This window comes from Paroedura picta, chromosome 4 (genome assembly GCF_049243985.1).
Source record: "Paroedura picta isolate Pp20150507F chromosome 4, Ppicta_v3.0, whole genome shotgun sequence".
Classification (NCBI taxonomy): domain Eukaryota; kingdom Metazoa; phylum Chordata; class Lepidosauria; order Squamata; family Gekkonidae; genus Paroedura; species Paroedura picta.
Genome location: NC_135372.1, coordinates 78,643,307 through 78,660,806, shown reverse-complemented (window position 1 = coordinate 78,660,806; position 17,500 = coordinate 78,643,307). Strand labels below are relative to the sequence as shown.

General features: G+C 43.2%; 1 protein-coding gene across 21 annotated transcripts in view; it reads right to left on the bottom strand.

Moving 5' to 3' along the window:
* DAB1 (DAB adaptor protein 1) overlaps positions 1 to 17,500 on the bottom strand; it is an 825,935-nt gene that overhangs the window by 214,070 nt on the left and 594,365 nt on the right. For 9 of the 21 annotated variants that reach the window (XM_077333584.1, XM_077333572.1, XM_077333571.1 and 6 more), the window contains one exon: positions 11,477 to 11,679. The exons of 9 other annotated variants lie outside the window; for them this stretch is intronic. Coding sequence is in view for 11 of the 12 variants with exons in the window: in XM_077333572.1 (XP_077189687.1) it covers positions 11,477 to 11,543 (67 nt within the window). In the remaining variant the exon portion in view is untranslated. Of the gene's footprint in view, positions 1 to 11,476; positions 11,680 to 15,980; positions 16,002 to 17,500 lie in introns of those variants that run through there. 3 more of the 21 variants (XM_077333575.1, XM_077333577.1, XM_077333579.1) reach the window with 2 other exon arrangements.

Here is a 17,500-nt window from a genome sequence, read left to right as displayed (position 1 = left end):
CAAGCAATTAATTGTTAGGCACTTGTGGTACGAGTTAATTAACCTGAAAAATGCTATTTTTTCTAAGATATACACAATTTCATAATGCACTATGTTAGGGTCTTTGTTAAGATATATATGTGACACAATCCAAGTTGGGGGGACTCATAATTCTTCTTCTTCTGGCTGATGGCTATCTAGCTTTACCATTCAAAACTATTTTTAAAAAGTTCTTGCCAGAAGGTCAGTCTAATTCACTAGTTCATACCAATGTAGTCTTCCCTCAAGTGTATCCATCAATAAATGGTCAGGTTAAATCTATTTCCAGCATACCCACTTTAATTTCAGCTGTGATGAAGAATATACTTCATGTATCAAAGACATGAAGAATGGAAATGAAAATCTGCCCAAAAAAGCTATGCTTGTGAACAGTAAGAAGACTTTCTACTTCCAATCTTTGTGTTCCTGAAGAAGTGAAAGATATTGTACCACATAAAGCTATTTCATTAAGGGCAAGCTTGTACAAATGACACTGACACAACTACTGTCATGTCAGGTTGGAGGGAACCTTGAGTATTTATTATTATTATTATTATTATTATTATTATTATTATTATTATTATTATTATTATTATTATTATTTGGATTTATATCCCGCCACTCCCCGTAGGCTCGTGGCGGGTCACAGGAGTCCTATCCCCATTAAAATACCCATTAAAAGACTTTAAAACAATCCCAACATGGCGGAACTTATTATTCCCACCCCTGCTATCAGAGCGGCAGGGAGGGTGGGGAGGAGATGCTAAGTCTGGGGGGGGGGGAATGTTGGCACTCATTCGCTGACCCCGGCCTCAACCAAAAACCTGGCGGAAGAGCTCCGTCTTGCAGGCCCTGCGGAAAGCTGGTAAATCCTGCAGGGCCCGCAGCTCACCCGGGAGCTCGTTCCACCAGGTAGGGGCCAGGACCGAAAAGGCCCTGGCCCTGGTCGAGGCCAGGCGCGCTTCTCTAGGGCCAGGAACGATCAGGAGATTCTCCCCCGCTGAGCGTAAAGCCCTGCGGGGGATGTAGGGCGGTAGGCGGTCCCTCAGGTATGTGGGTCCTAACCCGCGTATAGCCTTAAAGGTCAAAACCAGAACCTTGAACCTGATCCGGGCAGCAATTGGCAACCAATGCAGCTGCTTCAGCACAGGCTGGATATGGGCCCTCCAAGGTGTGCCAGTGAGGACCCGAGCAGCTGCGTTTTGCACTAGCTGGAGTTTCCGGATCAGAGACAAGGGTAGGCCGGCGTAGAGCGAGTTACAGAAATCTATTCTGGAGGTGACTGTCGCATGGATCACTGTAGCCAAGTGGTCAGGGGACAGGTAGGGCGCTAGTAGTCGGGCCTGGCGGAGATAGAAAAACGCCTGACCCGCTACTCTCTTGACCTGAGCCTCCATAGTCAGGGAGGTATCAATGGTCACCCCCAAATTCCTGGCCTGGGGCGCGATAGTAAGTTGCGTTCCTGCCAGGGTGGGTAAGCGCGCTGCCTGGTCCTGCCCTCTGCCTCCCAGCCACAGGACCTCCGTCTTGGAGGGGTTGAGTTTCAGGCGACTCTGCTCGAACCATTCAGTCACTGCTTCCAAACATCTGGCGAATGGTTCCGGGGGGGAGTCTGGGCTTTGCTTTCCTCAGTTCAAAAAAGAGTAATCTTTTGAAACCACAGTACTGCACAGAGGGCAAAAAATTCCATCCAAACAATTTGCCTAACATATTGTGTCTTGACTTAAACTCAAGACAGTAACACATCAGAAGTGCCTTCAACCTCCCCCACAATATTTTCCTAAACCAAAACAATTTTGGGAGTCATTATTCAACTCATTGGGGAGCTGCATGTAGCCCATGTAGCTGAGATCCGTTATTTTAAATATGTGAGGCAAGATGCTGAATAATGACTGCATATATATAGTCTTAGTGATATTAACTCCATTGTTGTCACGGACTGTCAGGGTTGGAGGCAAGGCAGGGGGTGTAGGTCAGGTTTCAGCAGCTCCCTGGTCTGGAATGCCAGGTGTTGTTCAGGCAGAGAGAGGGCTTTTCCAAAACCACAGTCCTTTTCTGTTTCACATCTATCAGCCAGGGAGTGATCATCAGTCGTTCGAAGGTCAAAGTCAAGAAAGCTGGAAGCTGAGGATCTAGGCACTGCACAGTTGCTGCCATGCAACTTACTGGCAGCTAGGCATGGCAACTTACTGGCAGCAAAGCATGCCTCCTCTTCCACCCAGCAATCTTCTGAAACCAGCAGGAAGTTGGAGGCAGGGAGCAGGCTCCTTATTAGCATTTCCAGGCTGAGGACTCCCTCCCTATTGAGACTAAACTACCAGGACAGGCCAATTCTGGCTGAGGGCCATCTCCTATCTCCTACTGGGAGACTATTTCCCCAGGGAAGGGGCAATCAGGTAAGGAGTGAGTTGTCTGCATGGAATTTGAACTTATTGTCCCTCACTGGCAGAGTACTCTCTCTATATTGACAGTACACCTCCAGCCTACAAGTACTTTTCTCTGTTGACAGCTTTCCGCCACTGCATAAGAGTCAACTGTAATGTTCTCTCCATCATTTGCACTGACTTAAGGACTATGCCTTGAGCCATTGTACTCAGCTGCAATGGATGTGGTATGTAAAGATTGAATTAAACAGGCATCTTCTGGATCATCAGAAAGGCAGCTAACAGTCCCTGAAGTAACACTGGCAGGACAAACATCACCAGTATCATTTTCTGTAAATGTGATTATACTAGATTTTAAAACAGCTGCTGCTGAAGAGTCATGCAAGGTCTTGAGTTTATATTTCAGTTGTATCACCTCTTGAGCAGCTGGTCACATTATTAGTATATTTAGAAGCTATTCCAAAAGTGACTATAAACTACTTGATTTTTTTACAAATGAAAGATGTCAATATGTACAGACAGCAGCAGAGATACCAGGGCTATTGTGAAACAGGCTTATGTGCAACAATAAGAATACCTAACTGCTTATTTAATCAATCTTTATGATGTGACATAACAAAAGTTGAAGCTACATATTTTAAGGCAAAAAGGCAAAAATACAATAAAAGTATAAAGTTATAATTAAGATTATTCATACAGAATACTTTCAGAACCTTCATTTTACCTAAGGAGCATAAGAACTTCTGTTACTGAAAATGCACATAAAACAAGGATTCTGCCTTGCATTCTGTAAATAAATGCTGATAAAACATTGGATCTGCCACATTTTCATAACATGCTTTCTGTAAATATTTTCCCCATTTCTCTTGACACTTGATAATCAAAGAAACATTTTATACCTCTCAGATAATGCATACAAGAACACACAGATGGACTGCCTTGTTTATGGAGAGCCCTGATACATCTGCAATAACACCCACGTTGTTAATCCTGCATGCATTCTGGCTATATGCTTCTGAGTTGGTGTTCCAGAATTTTAGTAGCTATTTCTCCATATACATTCAATCTATTTATCTATTTATAGAATCATAGAATCATAGAATTGGAAGGGGTCATATAGGCCATCTAGTTCAACCCCCTGCTCAATGCAGGATCAGCCCAAAGTATCCTAAAGCAGTGGTCCCCAACCTTTTTATCTATGACATCTTGTGATTTTGATGTGATGCCCCTGTTGATACAGCCCAAAATGGCATTCGCCTTTTTTACCGCTGCATCACACTGTGTGCCTGTGTATGCATTGTAAGGGTCTTACAGATTGCCCAAATAAGGAATCCTTGACTTGATGCAAAAGATTAATTTTATTTGAAGCAAGCAAGTAAACCAAATCAATACATTGCCAGAACTGGCCTGTAACCATAAAACATCAACTTATTTCACCAAGCTCCTCACCCCTTCCTGCTGGAATCCAGGAGTTGATGGGAGAACTTGAAAGCCTAACCAAACGGGGCAGTGTAAAATCAGGTGTTATCAAGGACACTAGCCTGTCCTTCCCTGAGGAAGATAGATGGGTGAGGGTGGGGGGGGGGGAGAGAATGGTGTGAAAGAAGAGGAAACAGACCAAGTAGTAAAAAGGATATATATTGACAAGCTTTAATACATCTACATTCCTTGTTAACTACAAAATATATGGCAGAAAGAAACATTTTGGACATGTTTTGGACACTTCAAAAATAACACTGGTCTACTAACCAGACCAATCACATGTTGCTTATTTCCCCTTCTGAAACTGAGCTTCCTATTTCTGTTCATCCCCATCCACACATAGGGAGGGACTCAGAGGCATTTTGCAGGGTTACATTGAAGCCTGTATTTGTAGTGAGCTGTACTATACCTGGCATTACACATTGAATGCTATTTTTCATGTGCTTGAAGGCTTTGCTGGAGGCAATGAACATTTTTCTGTCTAGTCCAGGACAAAATACAATGATATAAGCAAAACCAGTATTTTAAAGAGCAAGCTCCTTAGTCCAGGAGCGCAGCTCTATGATTACTGCCGAACCCTCAAGAAGAGGTAGCCCTTCCCTGTTGTACAATGAGCTGGAACCACCATTACCACAAGCCAGTATAGAATCATAGAGTTGGAAGGGGCCATACAGGACACCTAGTCCAACCCCCTGCTCAATGCAGGATCAGCCCTAAGCATCCTAAAGCAGCCAAGAATAGTGTGTATCCAACCTTTGCTTGAAGACTGCCAGTGAGGGGGAGCTCACCACCTCCTTAGGCAGCCTATTCCACTGCTGAACTACTCTGACTGTGAAAATTTTTTCCTGATATCTAGTCTATATCGTTGTACTTGTAGTTTAAACCCATTACTGCGCGTCCTTTCCTCTGCAGCCAATGGAAACAGCATCCTGCCTTCCTGCAAGTGACAACCTTTCAAATACTTAAAGAGGGCTATTATGTCCCCTCTCAACCTCTTATTCTCCAGGCTGAACATTCCCAAGTCCCTCAACCTACCTTCATAGGGCTTGGTCCCTTGGCCCCAAGATCATCCTCGTCGCTCTCCTCTGTACTCTTTCAATTTTATCCACGTCCTTCTTGAAGTGAGGCCTCCGGAACTGCACACAGTAGTCTAGGAGTGGTCTGACCAGTGCCGTATACAATGGGACTATGACATCTTGTGATTTTGATGTGATGGCCCTGTTGATGCAGCCCAAAATGGCATTTGCCTTTTTTACCGCTGCATCACACTGCCTGCTCATATTTAGCTTACAATACACAAGTACCCCAAGGTCTCGTTCACACATAGTGTTACCTAGAAGCGTATCCCCCATCCAGTAGGCATGCTTTTCATTTTCTCTGACCCAGATGTAGAACTTTACACTTATCTTTATTAAATAAATTGCATCTTGTTCTCATTTGCCCATTTTTCCATTGTGTTCAGATCTCGTTGAACTCTCTCTTCCAGAGTATTTGCCAGTCCTCCCAATTTGGTGTCATCTCCAAACTTGATGAGTAGTCCTTCCACCCCCTCATCTAGATCATTAATAAATATGTTTAAAAGTACTGGACTGAGCACCGAGCCCTGAGGTACCCCACCTTCCTCCAGTCTGATGAAACACCATTGACAACATTATGGTCCATTGACCAGTGAATTCCAATAAATATGTAAAATGCCACAATACATATAGATTACATCAATGTGGCATAGATGGTTAAATTCTACATTTAATAGAGAAGTAAAAGTAAGCTGCCCAAAGTCCCATGCAGCTTTCTGATGTGTTACATCATGGGAAAATTTATACTTGCATGTATGACTGCCGTCATGAAGTTTTTATTTATTTGTTTGGAAGTTTATATCCTGACTTTCCTTGTGGTTCAAGGTGGTTTACAATGCTAATTAAAATACTTTAAATTGAAATCAAACTGAGATAGTAACACTCAAATTTCAATATTGTGTTATTCACAAAAGAGAAAGGGCATATTACCTGCACATACATTGCTACACTGCGCACTGTAGCATCTGAAGTTCCTAATTCAGGATACATACAAACTGCTTCACTTCTCTGAATTATTTACATAAACTTTCATGACCCGTGTGAATGTTTCAGATAAAATTAATAGTATTCTTTACCTGTAATAGTATGTTACGAACCACTGCTATACATTATGAATACCAAGACACAATAGCAGAATTGTAGCAGCACAGTTATTCAGAAATCAAATACAGTGCAGTCCAAAAAAGAGTCACCCTTCTACATTCGATGAAGTAAATAGATTTAGAAGGGTGTAACTCTGCTCAGGAAGGCACTGTACATTTTACTTTAGAAATTTTATCTAAAAGGGGAAAAGTTATCCCCCACTGCTACTAGTTTGCATGCAAAAAAACCCCATCAGCTCTGGACTCTACCAGCCGGTTTATTTTACTAACTGAAAAAAATATGCTCACAATATTACAATAACAGGCAGATAGAAGTAGATAAGGGAGCAAATCTGGGCATTTGATTCACTGTCTTGGTCAGAGTGCTGTACTAGGACTTGGCAGACGTGAGTTCTGCCATGAATATTGCTGGATGAACTTAAGCCTCACTATCTCTCTTAGTCTTATATACCACACAAGGATTCTTGAGAGGGAGAAAGATAGTTCCCAACATGGGCATGTATTTCAGGGCAGCACAAACCAGGCGTGGTCTCTTGGGCCTTATGAAGCAGTCAGGGGGTTCAGGGGTAGGCCTTTATCAGCTGCTGGAAGCTATTTAAACCCTCACTTTTGAGAGCCCAGGAGGATATATCAGGCTGTAGAACTAGGCAACCAGACAGAGGAGGACTAGCATGAAGGAACTGAGTGCCTGAGAATTTGCCCCCCACCCCACCCCACCAGAGGTTCTACTCTAATCTTTCTGAGGCTACTTCACCAAAGGAAGGAGAGCTGCTAAAGTGGTGACAGTCCAACCTCCACAGCAATTTTACAGTCTTTGCAAAGGCAACTTTGCAAATGTATGCCAAACACATACTAAAAGCTTGCCCCTCTTCCTCTTCTCCCATGTTTTATGCTGTTCAAATATAAGTATTTCAAAGGAGCATCTGGTCATACAAAAGTTAAACTGAAGTTAGATTTTTATTCCAATGTAATAATAAGAATTCTAGGGTGCACCGTTTCATGGGTCTGAAATCATTACTTGAGTGAATCTGGAATTATTTGTTGTTGTTGTTGTTAGGTGTGAAGTCATGTCCGACCTATCATGACCCTATGGACAATGATCCTCCAGGCCTTCCTGTCCTCTAGCACAGTGGTCCCCAACCCCCGGTCCGTGGATCAGTCAGTACTGGGCCGTGGCTCCTCCTCCTCCCCGGCTGCTGCCTCAGGGGCTGCCCTGCCACTCTGCCACCGGCTCACCTTTGGTACTCTCCAGTGGCTGCTATGGCTGGGGCTCCCCCTCAGCGTGGCACTGTGCAGCTGCTGCTGGCGGCGCCCCCCAGCAGGCAGCGGGAAGTCAGAGGTGCCAGCGGGAAAGCAAGTGGAGCAGGGGCTCAGGAGGCAGTGGCGACGTCCCTCGGCAAAAGACTACCCCACATCCTGGGCCTCAATAAAATTGTCAAGCATTGACCGGTCCCCAGTGATAAAAAGGTTGGGGACCACTGCTCTAGCATTCCTCAAAGTCCATTTAATTTGCACCAACTGCTTCAGTGACTCCATCCAGCCACCTCATTCTTTGTCGTCCCCTTCTTCTTTTGCCCTCAATCGCTCCCAGCATTAGAATTATATTATTATATAATTGATTGTGTGCACTTTCAATGAGATGACATGCCAAGGCTTCCAGGCAGAGTCCCACCCACACCCGGAAGCTATGAAACATTCAAAATGGAAGATGTGGGATATTTAAAGGGAATGTGCTGCCCCATTACACCCCCAGGGCTGTCATGATCAACTGTAACACAGGGGCACCTCCCTTTAAATTATTATTATTATTATTATTATTATTATTATTATTGTTGTTGTTGTTGTTGTTGTTGTTATTGTTGTTGTTGTATTTATATCCCGCCTCCCCCCGAAGGCTCAAGGCGACTTACATAATCCCATCCCCTAAAAACCATAAGGTAACAATAAGTTCCAATAAATTTACAATAGTTGGTGATCAATTGGACCACAGTGGCAACAATGATGGCTTACTCTAACTCATTTAGTCTCCGCATCCTCAACTACGGGAGGGGGGTTGACACTCTCTACCACCACTTTGTGAGGGGGGGGCTGATCTTCTTTTCTGCCCGGCCTCAACTATAAGCCTGGCGGAAGAGGTCCGTCTTACAGGCCCTGCGGAATGCTGGTAATTCCCGCAGGGCCCTCAGCTCTTCTGGGAGCTCATTCCACCAGGTTGGGGCCAGGACTGAGAAGGCCCTGGCCCTGGTCGAGGCCAGGTGGGCTTCCTTGGGGCCGGGAATGACCAATAGGTTAGCCCCCACAGAGCGTAGAGCCCTGCGGGGGATATAGGGCAAGAGCCTGTCCCTCGTGAATGCTAGGCCTAAACCACGGATGGCCTTGAAGGTCAGAACCAAAACCTTGAACCTAATCCGGAAGACAACCGGTAACCAGTGCAGCTGCCTCAGAACTGGCTGGATGTGAGCCCTCCATGGTGTAGCTGTGAGGACTCTAGCAGCCGCATTTTGGATGAGTTGCAGTTTCCAGATCAAGCCCAGAGGCAGGCCAGTGTAGAGCGAGTTACAGAAATCTAGTCTGGAGGTGACCATTGCATGGATCACTGTGGCCAGGTGTTCGGAGGACAGATAGGGTGCTAGTAGCTGAGCCTGGCGAAATTAGAAAAATGCCTGGCTAGCTACCTGTTTAACCTGTGCCTTAAGTGTTAGTGAGGCATCAATGGTCACTCCTAAATTCCTGGCCTGAGATGCGATATTAAGTTGGGGCCCGGCCAGAAAGGGTAAGTGTGCTTCCTGATCTGCCCCCCTATGGCCCAACCACAGGACCTCCGTCTTGGAGGGGTTGAGTTTCAGGCAACTCTGCTCGAGCTATCCAGCTACGGCTTCCAAACATCTGGCAAATGGATCTGGGGGAGAGTCTGGGTGACCATCCATGAGGAGAAAGAGCTGGGTGTCATCAGCGTACTGGTGGCAACCCAGCCCATAACTCCGTACCAGTTGAGCTAGAGGGTGCATAAAGATGTTAAATAATGTAGGAGAGAGCACCGAGCCCTGTGGGACCCCACAAGGGAGCCGGTAAGGGCCCAATACGTCCTCTACTACAGCTACCCTCTGTGTCCGGTTTTGGAGAAAGGAGCATATCCAGCATAATGCTGGACCCATTATCCCCGTGCCGGTGAGGCGGCTCGCTAGCAGCTCGTGATCGACCATGTCAAACGCGGCCGACAGATCTAAAAGGACTAGCACAGCAGAGCCGCCTCAGTCAAGCTGGCGACGGAGGTCATCCAACAAGGAGACCAGCACCGTCTCTACCCCATGACCAGGGCGGAAGCCAGACTCGTATGGATCGAGCGCCGAAGTACCTTCCAGGAACGCTAGGAGCTGGTCCACCGCAGCCCTTTCCACCACCTTACCTAGGAACGCTAAATGTGCTACTGGGCGGTAGCTTGCAGGGTCATGCGGGTCCAGAGATGGCTTCTTGAGGAGAGGGCACACCATTGCCCCCTTCAGCGCCTCAGGGAACTCCCCCGACTGGAGAGAACAGTTAACAATATCCCTGAGCTGCTCACCTGCTTCCCACCTGCTTTGGTAGCCTTGTGGGGAGTGTTTAAAGGGGCCATCCCTCCACTGCATTATAGCTGATTTTTACAGCCCAGTGGCCCATGTTCCCTTTCAGTACTCCCACTTCACCTTGCCAGGTTGGGGGGGGGTGTAGTACTGAAAGGGAGTTCAAGTGGCTTAAAGCACATTGGGGTTTGTTTTTTTTTTTGTACATCAGGTTTTACTGCTAGTTAATAAAATGATTCTATGCATGAACTTTAATTATAAAATGTAACTACATTTTGCAAGTCCCATTGTAATATTTAATTTCAGAATTCTGTACCTATATTAATTTAGTTTGCCCCAAGATACAGTACCTGAATCTTTATTTGTGGCCTTCTCCTTAGTGAGGAAGCACCTTCTTTAAGGCATTCCACATATTCTGCATGTCAGACAGTTCTGGATACCTATGTACTCAGAAGGAAGCTCTGCTTTCCTTACAATTTTGAACAGAAGTAAACTAACATTTGCTGTTCCAGCCATATGACAGTAACAATGTCCTCACAAAATTAAGAGTTTTTGCCACATATTATTAAGAATGTAAGCACTGCGAGATCAGACCAGTGATCCAGTCCACCTCATTTCACAGTGGCCAAACAGTGTGGCCAATAAACAAGAATCAGAAGCCAAGGCCTACTCCTTATGTTAGTTCCTAGCTCTTGTATCAAGCCAGTTTTAAAAAGAATACCTAACTTTTGTACAAAATGGCATGATGTAGATAAAAAGCATGATGTAGATAACTTTGCAGAAAGGAGAAGTCACATCAACTGCATAAGGGATAACAATGTTCACCAACTCAATGTTGCTCTGAAGGGATATGAAACAAAGTGATGGTAATATATTAATTTTATGATCCATGATTAGAAGAGTAAGTCAAAGACAAAAATAAAGGTCCAAAGAGGCAGCAGCAGGGTTAAAACTTTCTGAGAAAAGTACACAAGAGATTTTGGAGGGAAGAGTTTGGACTTCAAATATTCTTCCTTTTTGCCCTCTCAAAATATTTGCTCCCAGAATATTTGCATATAACATTTAGGATTGCTCTACCTAAACAAGGCCAGATCTAACTCAACTGGGAATCAGAAAACGTGCAGGGGGGAAATTCTGTATTCCCTCTTCCCTACTATTGTTCAAGCCTTTTGTTTGATTCACACAAAAAAGGGACAGATGATTTCTGCTGCCATTCCCCTGTTCCTGATGGCACACTTCCTCTCTCCATAGTGCATTTTTTCAGAGAGTGCTGTGGACAAAGATGTGAAAAAGAAAAACAAACAAAAAATAGAGCACACTTGCTCTGTGGAAGAACTGGATCCCCTCTATAATAAGTTAGAAATCTTCTGTATATTTATTTATAAAAACAGTGCTGATTTATTTCTAATCAACTTACGTTGGACAAGCAGCTATATTGAAATGAACAAAAGTTAATGTCACAGGAGCAGTTTCTTTGGCCCTAAAGGTGTCAGAATATGAGAGGGTTGGAGACCTCTTCTCATTGGCTCCTTTCCTGTGTAGCATAAAACAAATATCCAAAGTGCTCATTACTGATCTCATCTTCCAGCAACATTACAAATGGTGCATGCCCCCTTGCCATTTCCAATTTCTAATGAGAAAGCGGTCTCCCTCCTAATAGGAAGGGAGAAATTTCAGTCAAACATCTTCTTGAGCTTGGCTTAGAGCCACCAGTCAAATGGTTCTTTAAAGAGGCCTGCTATGGTCCACCACCTCTCCTAATAGTCAGTAAACATACTGGATCTGTAGTTAATACTTTACATTGTAAATAGAAAACAATGTTTAACAAAATATCAAGTACTAGAAGTTCCTACCTTTCTTCTTAGAGTCTTTCTTTGTGCTGGTTTTAACAGCCACTTGAAGTTCTGTCTCAGTTGACATCCTATTATATCCTTAGTCCTCCTCACACAGATCCAGTATCTTAGCCAGGCTCATTTAGAACAATTCTCTGGGAGAATAACTTAGCTTTTCAGATAATAGAATCCAGACAGTTCATCTCATCCACACTTTCAGACTGCTGTACAAAAAAGGAAAGAAAACAAATAGTTATTTCCTATAAGCCACACATCTTGTTACCCAAGAAAGATGAAAACACCCACTAAGATGGGATTCACTTACTAATTCTGGAATGGAGCCAGTTTGTTGCATTTTCATGTAAGTGATTTTTTTTAAAAAAAAAGATGTTCAACATTTTGTTTCTCTGGCTTCTTCATTCCTGTGGCATCATTTGCTTTTGTTTTTGGTCTTCGGTGACCTTTTCTGCATCAGGAATTTGGCCTGACTCACCGTTTTTCTGGCGGTGGATCAAATCCCCACTTTTGCATGACATTGCTGCTGGTCCAGTGTTGTCCCAGGCCTGGCACAACTCAGGCCCTCATTTTCCCTTTTTGCCCCGGGCATCAACGGGGCCTGTGTTGAGCCTGGGCCATGTGGCTGTAGAAGAATGAGGCCGTCCTGGCCCACCTCCTCCCTACCCACACCCAAGTATGGTATTCCAGAAGGGAAGGGGGGGGAAATGCCCCAAGCAGCTCTGCCATGCTGCACTATCTGGTACATTTTTTTTTTTAAGAACACAGTTTTTCATCATTATACAATTTTTCAAAAGGCCCATGCTACCCTGGAGGAACCTTGCTGCCCCAGCTGCTGTGCAAGAGCACAAATCCAGGATCGACAAGGTACAGCAGACCAAAAGATCCCCCATGTGGGAGCAGGAAGGGGTGAGACAAACCTGCCCCAGCTCAAACACCAGGTGGCAGCCTGGTGCAATGGCCTTCATGGGGTAAAGGTCGCTGTCATTTAAACAGGTTGATTATGGCAGCATATCATGTGCAACATCACTGAAAAAATCATGTGGTTTACAACAGCCAATTAACATAAACAGCAGGGAGGCTAAATAGAACAATGAATTTAAAGGAAACAAAAAAATCCTAACATGTAGGAGCAGGAAGTGAAACCAAAAGGTCACTGAAACATTTTTATTTATATTTTAACTTATATACCACCATTCATGGTGACATACATCTCGTGGCGGTTTGCAATATTAAACTAATAAAAATCAAAATAAAACAACATAATCTCCCCATAAAATTACAAAACAAACAAAGCAATAAATGGCAGCATAACTGCAAAAATAGAATCCCTGAGTCCCAGCTCTACTATTCTAGCCATGGGGATATAGGCAATAACCTAGATGGTATAAGGCCAGGGGTTGAAATCAACGCATAACCAGGGGAGGCCCACAGCTGACAACCCCGGTCATCCGCCCAACCTCAACCAAATGCCTGGCGGAAAGCTTCATCTGGCAGGCCCTGTGAGAACCAGTTTGGTGTAGTGGTTAGGAGTGCGGACTTCTAATCTGGCATGCCAGGTTCGATTCTGTGCTCCCCCACATACAACCAGCTGGATGACCTTGGGCTCACCATGGCTCTGATAAAGCTGTTCTGACTGAGCAATAATATCAGGGCTCTCTCAACCTCACCCACCCCACAGGGTGTCTGTTTTGGGGAGAGGAATGGGAAGGCAATTGTAAGCTCCTTTGAGCCTCCTTCGAGTAGGGAGAAGTGGCATATAAGAACCAACTCCTCCTCCTCCTCCTTCTCCTCCTCCTCCTCCTCCTTTGGAACCTAGATAGTTCCATAAGGCCCCTCAGCACTTCCAGGATCTCATTCCACCAGGTTGGGGCCAAAAAGTCAATGACCTTGGTCAAGGCTGAACCTCTTGGGAAAGCCAGCAAATTCATAACCGCAGAGGGGTTATGTGGGGATGTACAAGGTGCTGTCAAGTCACAGCCATTTTACTGCGACCCTTAGGGTTTTCAAGCCAAGAGATATATGGAACTGCACATAATATAACTGCTCAATCCAGCAGCCTTGGCAATATTGCACATAATTCTTCTTTTTGAAAAGTCATCAAATCGATTTTCATCAAACTTCATATAACCTAGGTGGCATAATCTGAAGCAAATTAAATCTAGAAACTAGAATTTCCCATTTGGGAAAAAGTTTTAAAAAACTGGATTTCAATAATGGTGTGTTCAATCTCACTGAATAGGAATCCACAATATCTTTACTTTGAAAATGGAGATGTGATTCAGCCAAAAACAACATTAAAAAAACACAGAAGAAAATGGGGAAGGCAACCGCCATGCAGAAAAAAGCATGACAGCTTCTTAAAGTATAATCCATCATTACTGTTGCAATACCACTTGGATCCCTGATGGGAGTTCATTATCCCACTGTTATATTTAAGAACAGACCTCATACAAAGTTTTTGCCCCAGAAGGTAGCAATTAAAAGAAACCAGACATAAGGAACAAGATCAGCCCAGTAATATTGAAAGTTAAGGAGCTGTAAACTTAAAAAAGAGAGAGAGAATCTCAGTAATACTGTGATTTGAAATCTGAAATCCAAAAAGGGAAACCAGAGCTGCTATTATTTCTACTATTTTTCAACATTATATGCATCCCAGTTAGGGTTTTTTTTTTGGGGGGGGGGATATTTTTAAAATTACATTTCCTGGCTCAACCCCAGAACCACCTTTTAATTTAAATGACACAATTTACAAGGGATACATTGTAGATTCTGAAGATGGATATAAGCAAGTAAGATCAGGAGGGCCCTGCCAGGCTATTTTCCTTCCCCTGAGGTGGGCTACTCTCTGGTTGGGTGGGGAGGAGGAGTTTTATCACTGCCCAAATATTTGGATTTAATTGCTTGTGGGTTTTAATGGGGGGGGAGTAATTGGAGGATTCATGAATGTTGTGGCCGGCCACAAGCTGCTCGCAAGAGTGGTGGGATAGAAATTAAAATATTGATAAATTAAAAAAAATAAAAAGGTAAAGGTATCCCCTGTGCAAGCACCGGGTCATGTCTGACTCTTGGGGTGACGCCCTCTAGTGTTTTCATGGTAGACTCAATATGGGGTGGTTTTCCAGTGCCTTCCCCAGTCATGACCATTTACCCCCCAGCAAGCTGGGTACTCATTTTACCAACCTCGGAAGGATGGACGGCTGAGTCAACCTTGAGCCGGCTGCTGGGATTGAACTCCCAGCCTCATGTAGTCTGCAGTTAACTTTCACCTTATTATAAATATTTTCTTTCAGCGGGCATGCTACTGCTGGTACTGCTACTATTACTTACCATTTATACACTGACATCAAAACAAATAGTGCTTTATGGAGCACTTTGCATGCTGCAAAATAAATGTACCAGCAGGAAAGAAAAGTTCAATTATTGCACCACAGAGAATATTATCACTCATCTGGAATTCTGGCACACTGCTGCTATACATCTCCATACAGAGCAAAGGTGAACATGTTGTTCAGGACAGAGATCTGCAGAAACAGATCAGGATGTGTTGAGCTGCAACTAACTGATTGTTTTAGTGGTAAGGAATTAATGAAATTTGCATATCATTTTCAGAACTGTTGTGGATGCAAAACAGCAGTTGATGGACTGACGGACACATTAACCTACAATATTTATATTCTGAAATGACCAGTAAATGTGCCAAACATGAAGGTAGTCCTTAAAACTGTGATACTGAAGACTTTAAATGTGTGATTTTGATAACTGCTGGAGAAATTAATGCTGCTGGTTAAATCAATGCTACCTTCAGACTGAATGGTGCTGACATCTATGCATCTTGCACATCTATTTGATCTATTGCAAACTGAAAGGAGAACAGATTTAGCTTAAGTTCCTTGCTTATGTTCCTAGATACTATGGATGAATGAAAACTATCCCTCTCATTTCAGATTAGGCTTGCTGTTATACTTGTTTTTAGAATTCTCTAAAATTCTTGTTTTTTAAAACCTGGAAGGGTCTCCTGACAGTTCAGAAAGCCATTAAAGAAAAAGAAAAAAAACACTGTTCCACCATTTTCCCCGATTAAAATGTTTAATACACACGGCAGGCAGTATACTGGACCTTGGGCATATTGCAACCAATGTCCAACTAGAGTGTAATTGAGAAATTTCTCTCTCACACACGCACAGACACATGCATACAAACAAAATTTGCAATCCTTAATTCCTGCTTTTAACTCCAAACCTATTTAGAAGTGGGGCGGGGGGGGGGAGACAATTTCTGAAACATCATCATTATACTTAGTCTATTAGTAGACAGCCTCTATCACTTTGCAATATTGATAATGTGTGCCTCTGGCACTTTGCTTCATTAGATTCATCTCCCAATCTGTGGTCTCTCTGTTTGCCCAAATCTCTGCCACACTTTGCAGTCATATAGGCTGGATGCTTCAAAACAAGAGAATAGAAGCAACACTCAATTTAAACTGTTGGATATAAGATCAACTTCTCACCTTGATATAAGCTGAGCAACAAACAAGTGTATTCTTCTGTTGTCTTGCTTTCTGTATCCCTCTTTCCATTATTCTGGTTCCTGCCTGATCAATTCCCTATGAGATTATCTCTGCCAGAACATATGTCTATCCAGCCCCTACTTCTCTAACAGCTGTTTCCCCTTCCAGCATCCAAATCCCTGGCTGCAGTGGACAATTTTTTTTCTGCACTGACCTTTGTTTGATTTTAGGGATAGATTGTGATATCACTCACTGTTTTAGAATTCTCGCTCTGTAAGATCCAGCATTCCCAAGGTGCCTTTATTTACACATATCTAAGTTTCTGTTTATGATCATTTTGGGATTCAACATGTCCTGTGACTAAATCCTGACAAGAGTCTCCACAGCTCAGTTACTGACACTTATTTAAGAAACCAAGTTCTTCATCATTTAGAAGATTAAACACTAAGAGATGATCTGACAATTTAAAACACGTATTGAAGCTAACTCTGTAAAACCACTTGCCCTTTTCAAATTCAAGCTCTTTCAACATTATGAAATGCTTCAGTAACTCTATATGGTTATGCACAATTTGAACTGATTTAATATTCTTTTAGTGTGTCAGGGTTTGTATATGGTTCTTCTTAATGAGCTCTTCAGATCTGTATGTGAATTATACAGCTTTCAAGGACGGATCTTCAAAGTATATTCAATTATCAGTCAGTTCCTGCCTCCTCTTCTAGAAACACACGTAAATAAATCAAACTTACTTAACAACTCATAAACAAACTAAACTTTCAGTTTCTCTAAAACCACTGAAGTTTTCAATGGACTCTTAGGGCAAACCTAAACCCTTCTAAACCTACAGACTTCAACGGACTTTAAATCATGTTAAACAACTCTGTTTAGAATTGTACTGTAATTACTTTGCTTAATAGAAACTGAAACAATAATCTATGAAGTCAAGTACAGAATTCAATAACAAAATAAACGAACTCCTAGCTTATGTCAGATGGCCACACCCAGGCACAAGGGTCAGTTTTATAGGAGCAGAGGCAGTGGCAGCATGGTGTAGTAGTTCAGAGCAGTTAACTCTAATCTGGAGATCCTGGTATAATTCCACACTCCTCCACATTATGCCTGCTGGGTTATCCATGGCCTGTCACAGTTATCTTAAGAACTCTCTCAGCCTCACCTATTTCACAATGTGACTGTTGCAGGGAGAGGAAGGGAAGGAGATGGTAAGCCACTTTGAGACTCCTTGGGATACAGAAAAGCAGGGGATAAAAACGAACACTTCTTCAGGGAACAGAATACGTTTCTCCCTATTTTGGAGCATGAGAATTCATAAAGCTGCTGATGTCCATGATAACACAGTTTACTTCAGAGAACTACCAGAAGATGCAGTGATTGATTAATGGGAACCAGCTCAGCCTCAGGAATTCAGCAAAATGGTATACTTCTAATACAGTCATAATAGCTTCTTCTGATATAAAAATTAAGTGTTTTATTCTGTTTTCCAGTGCTAATCATTTCAGACA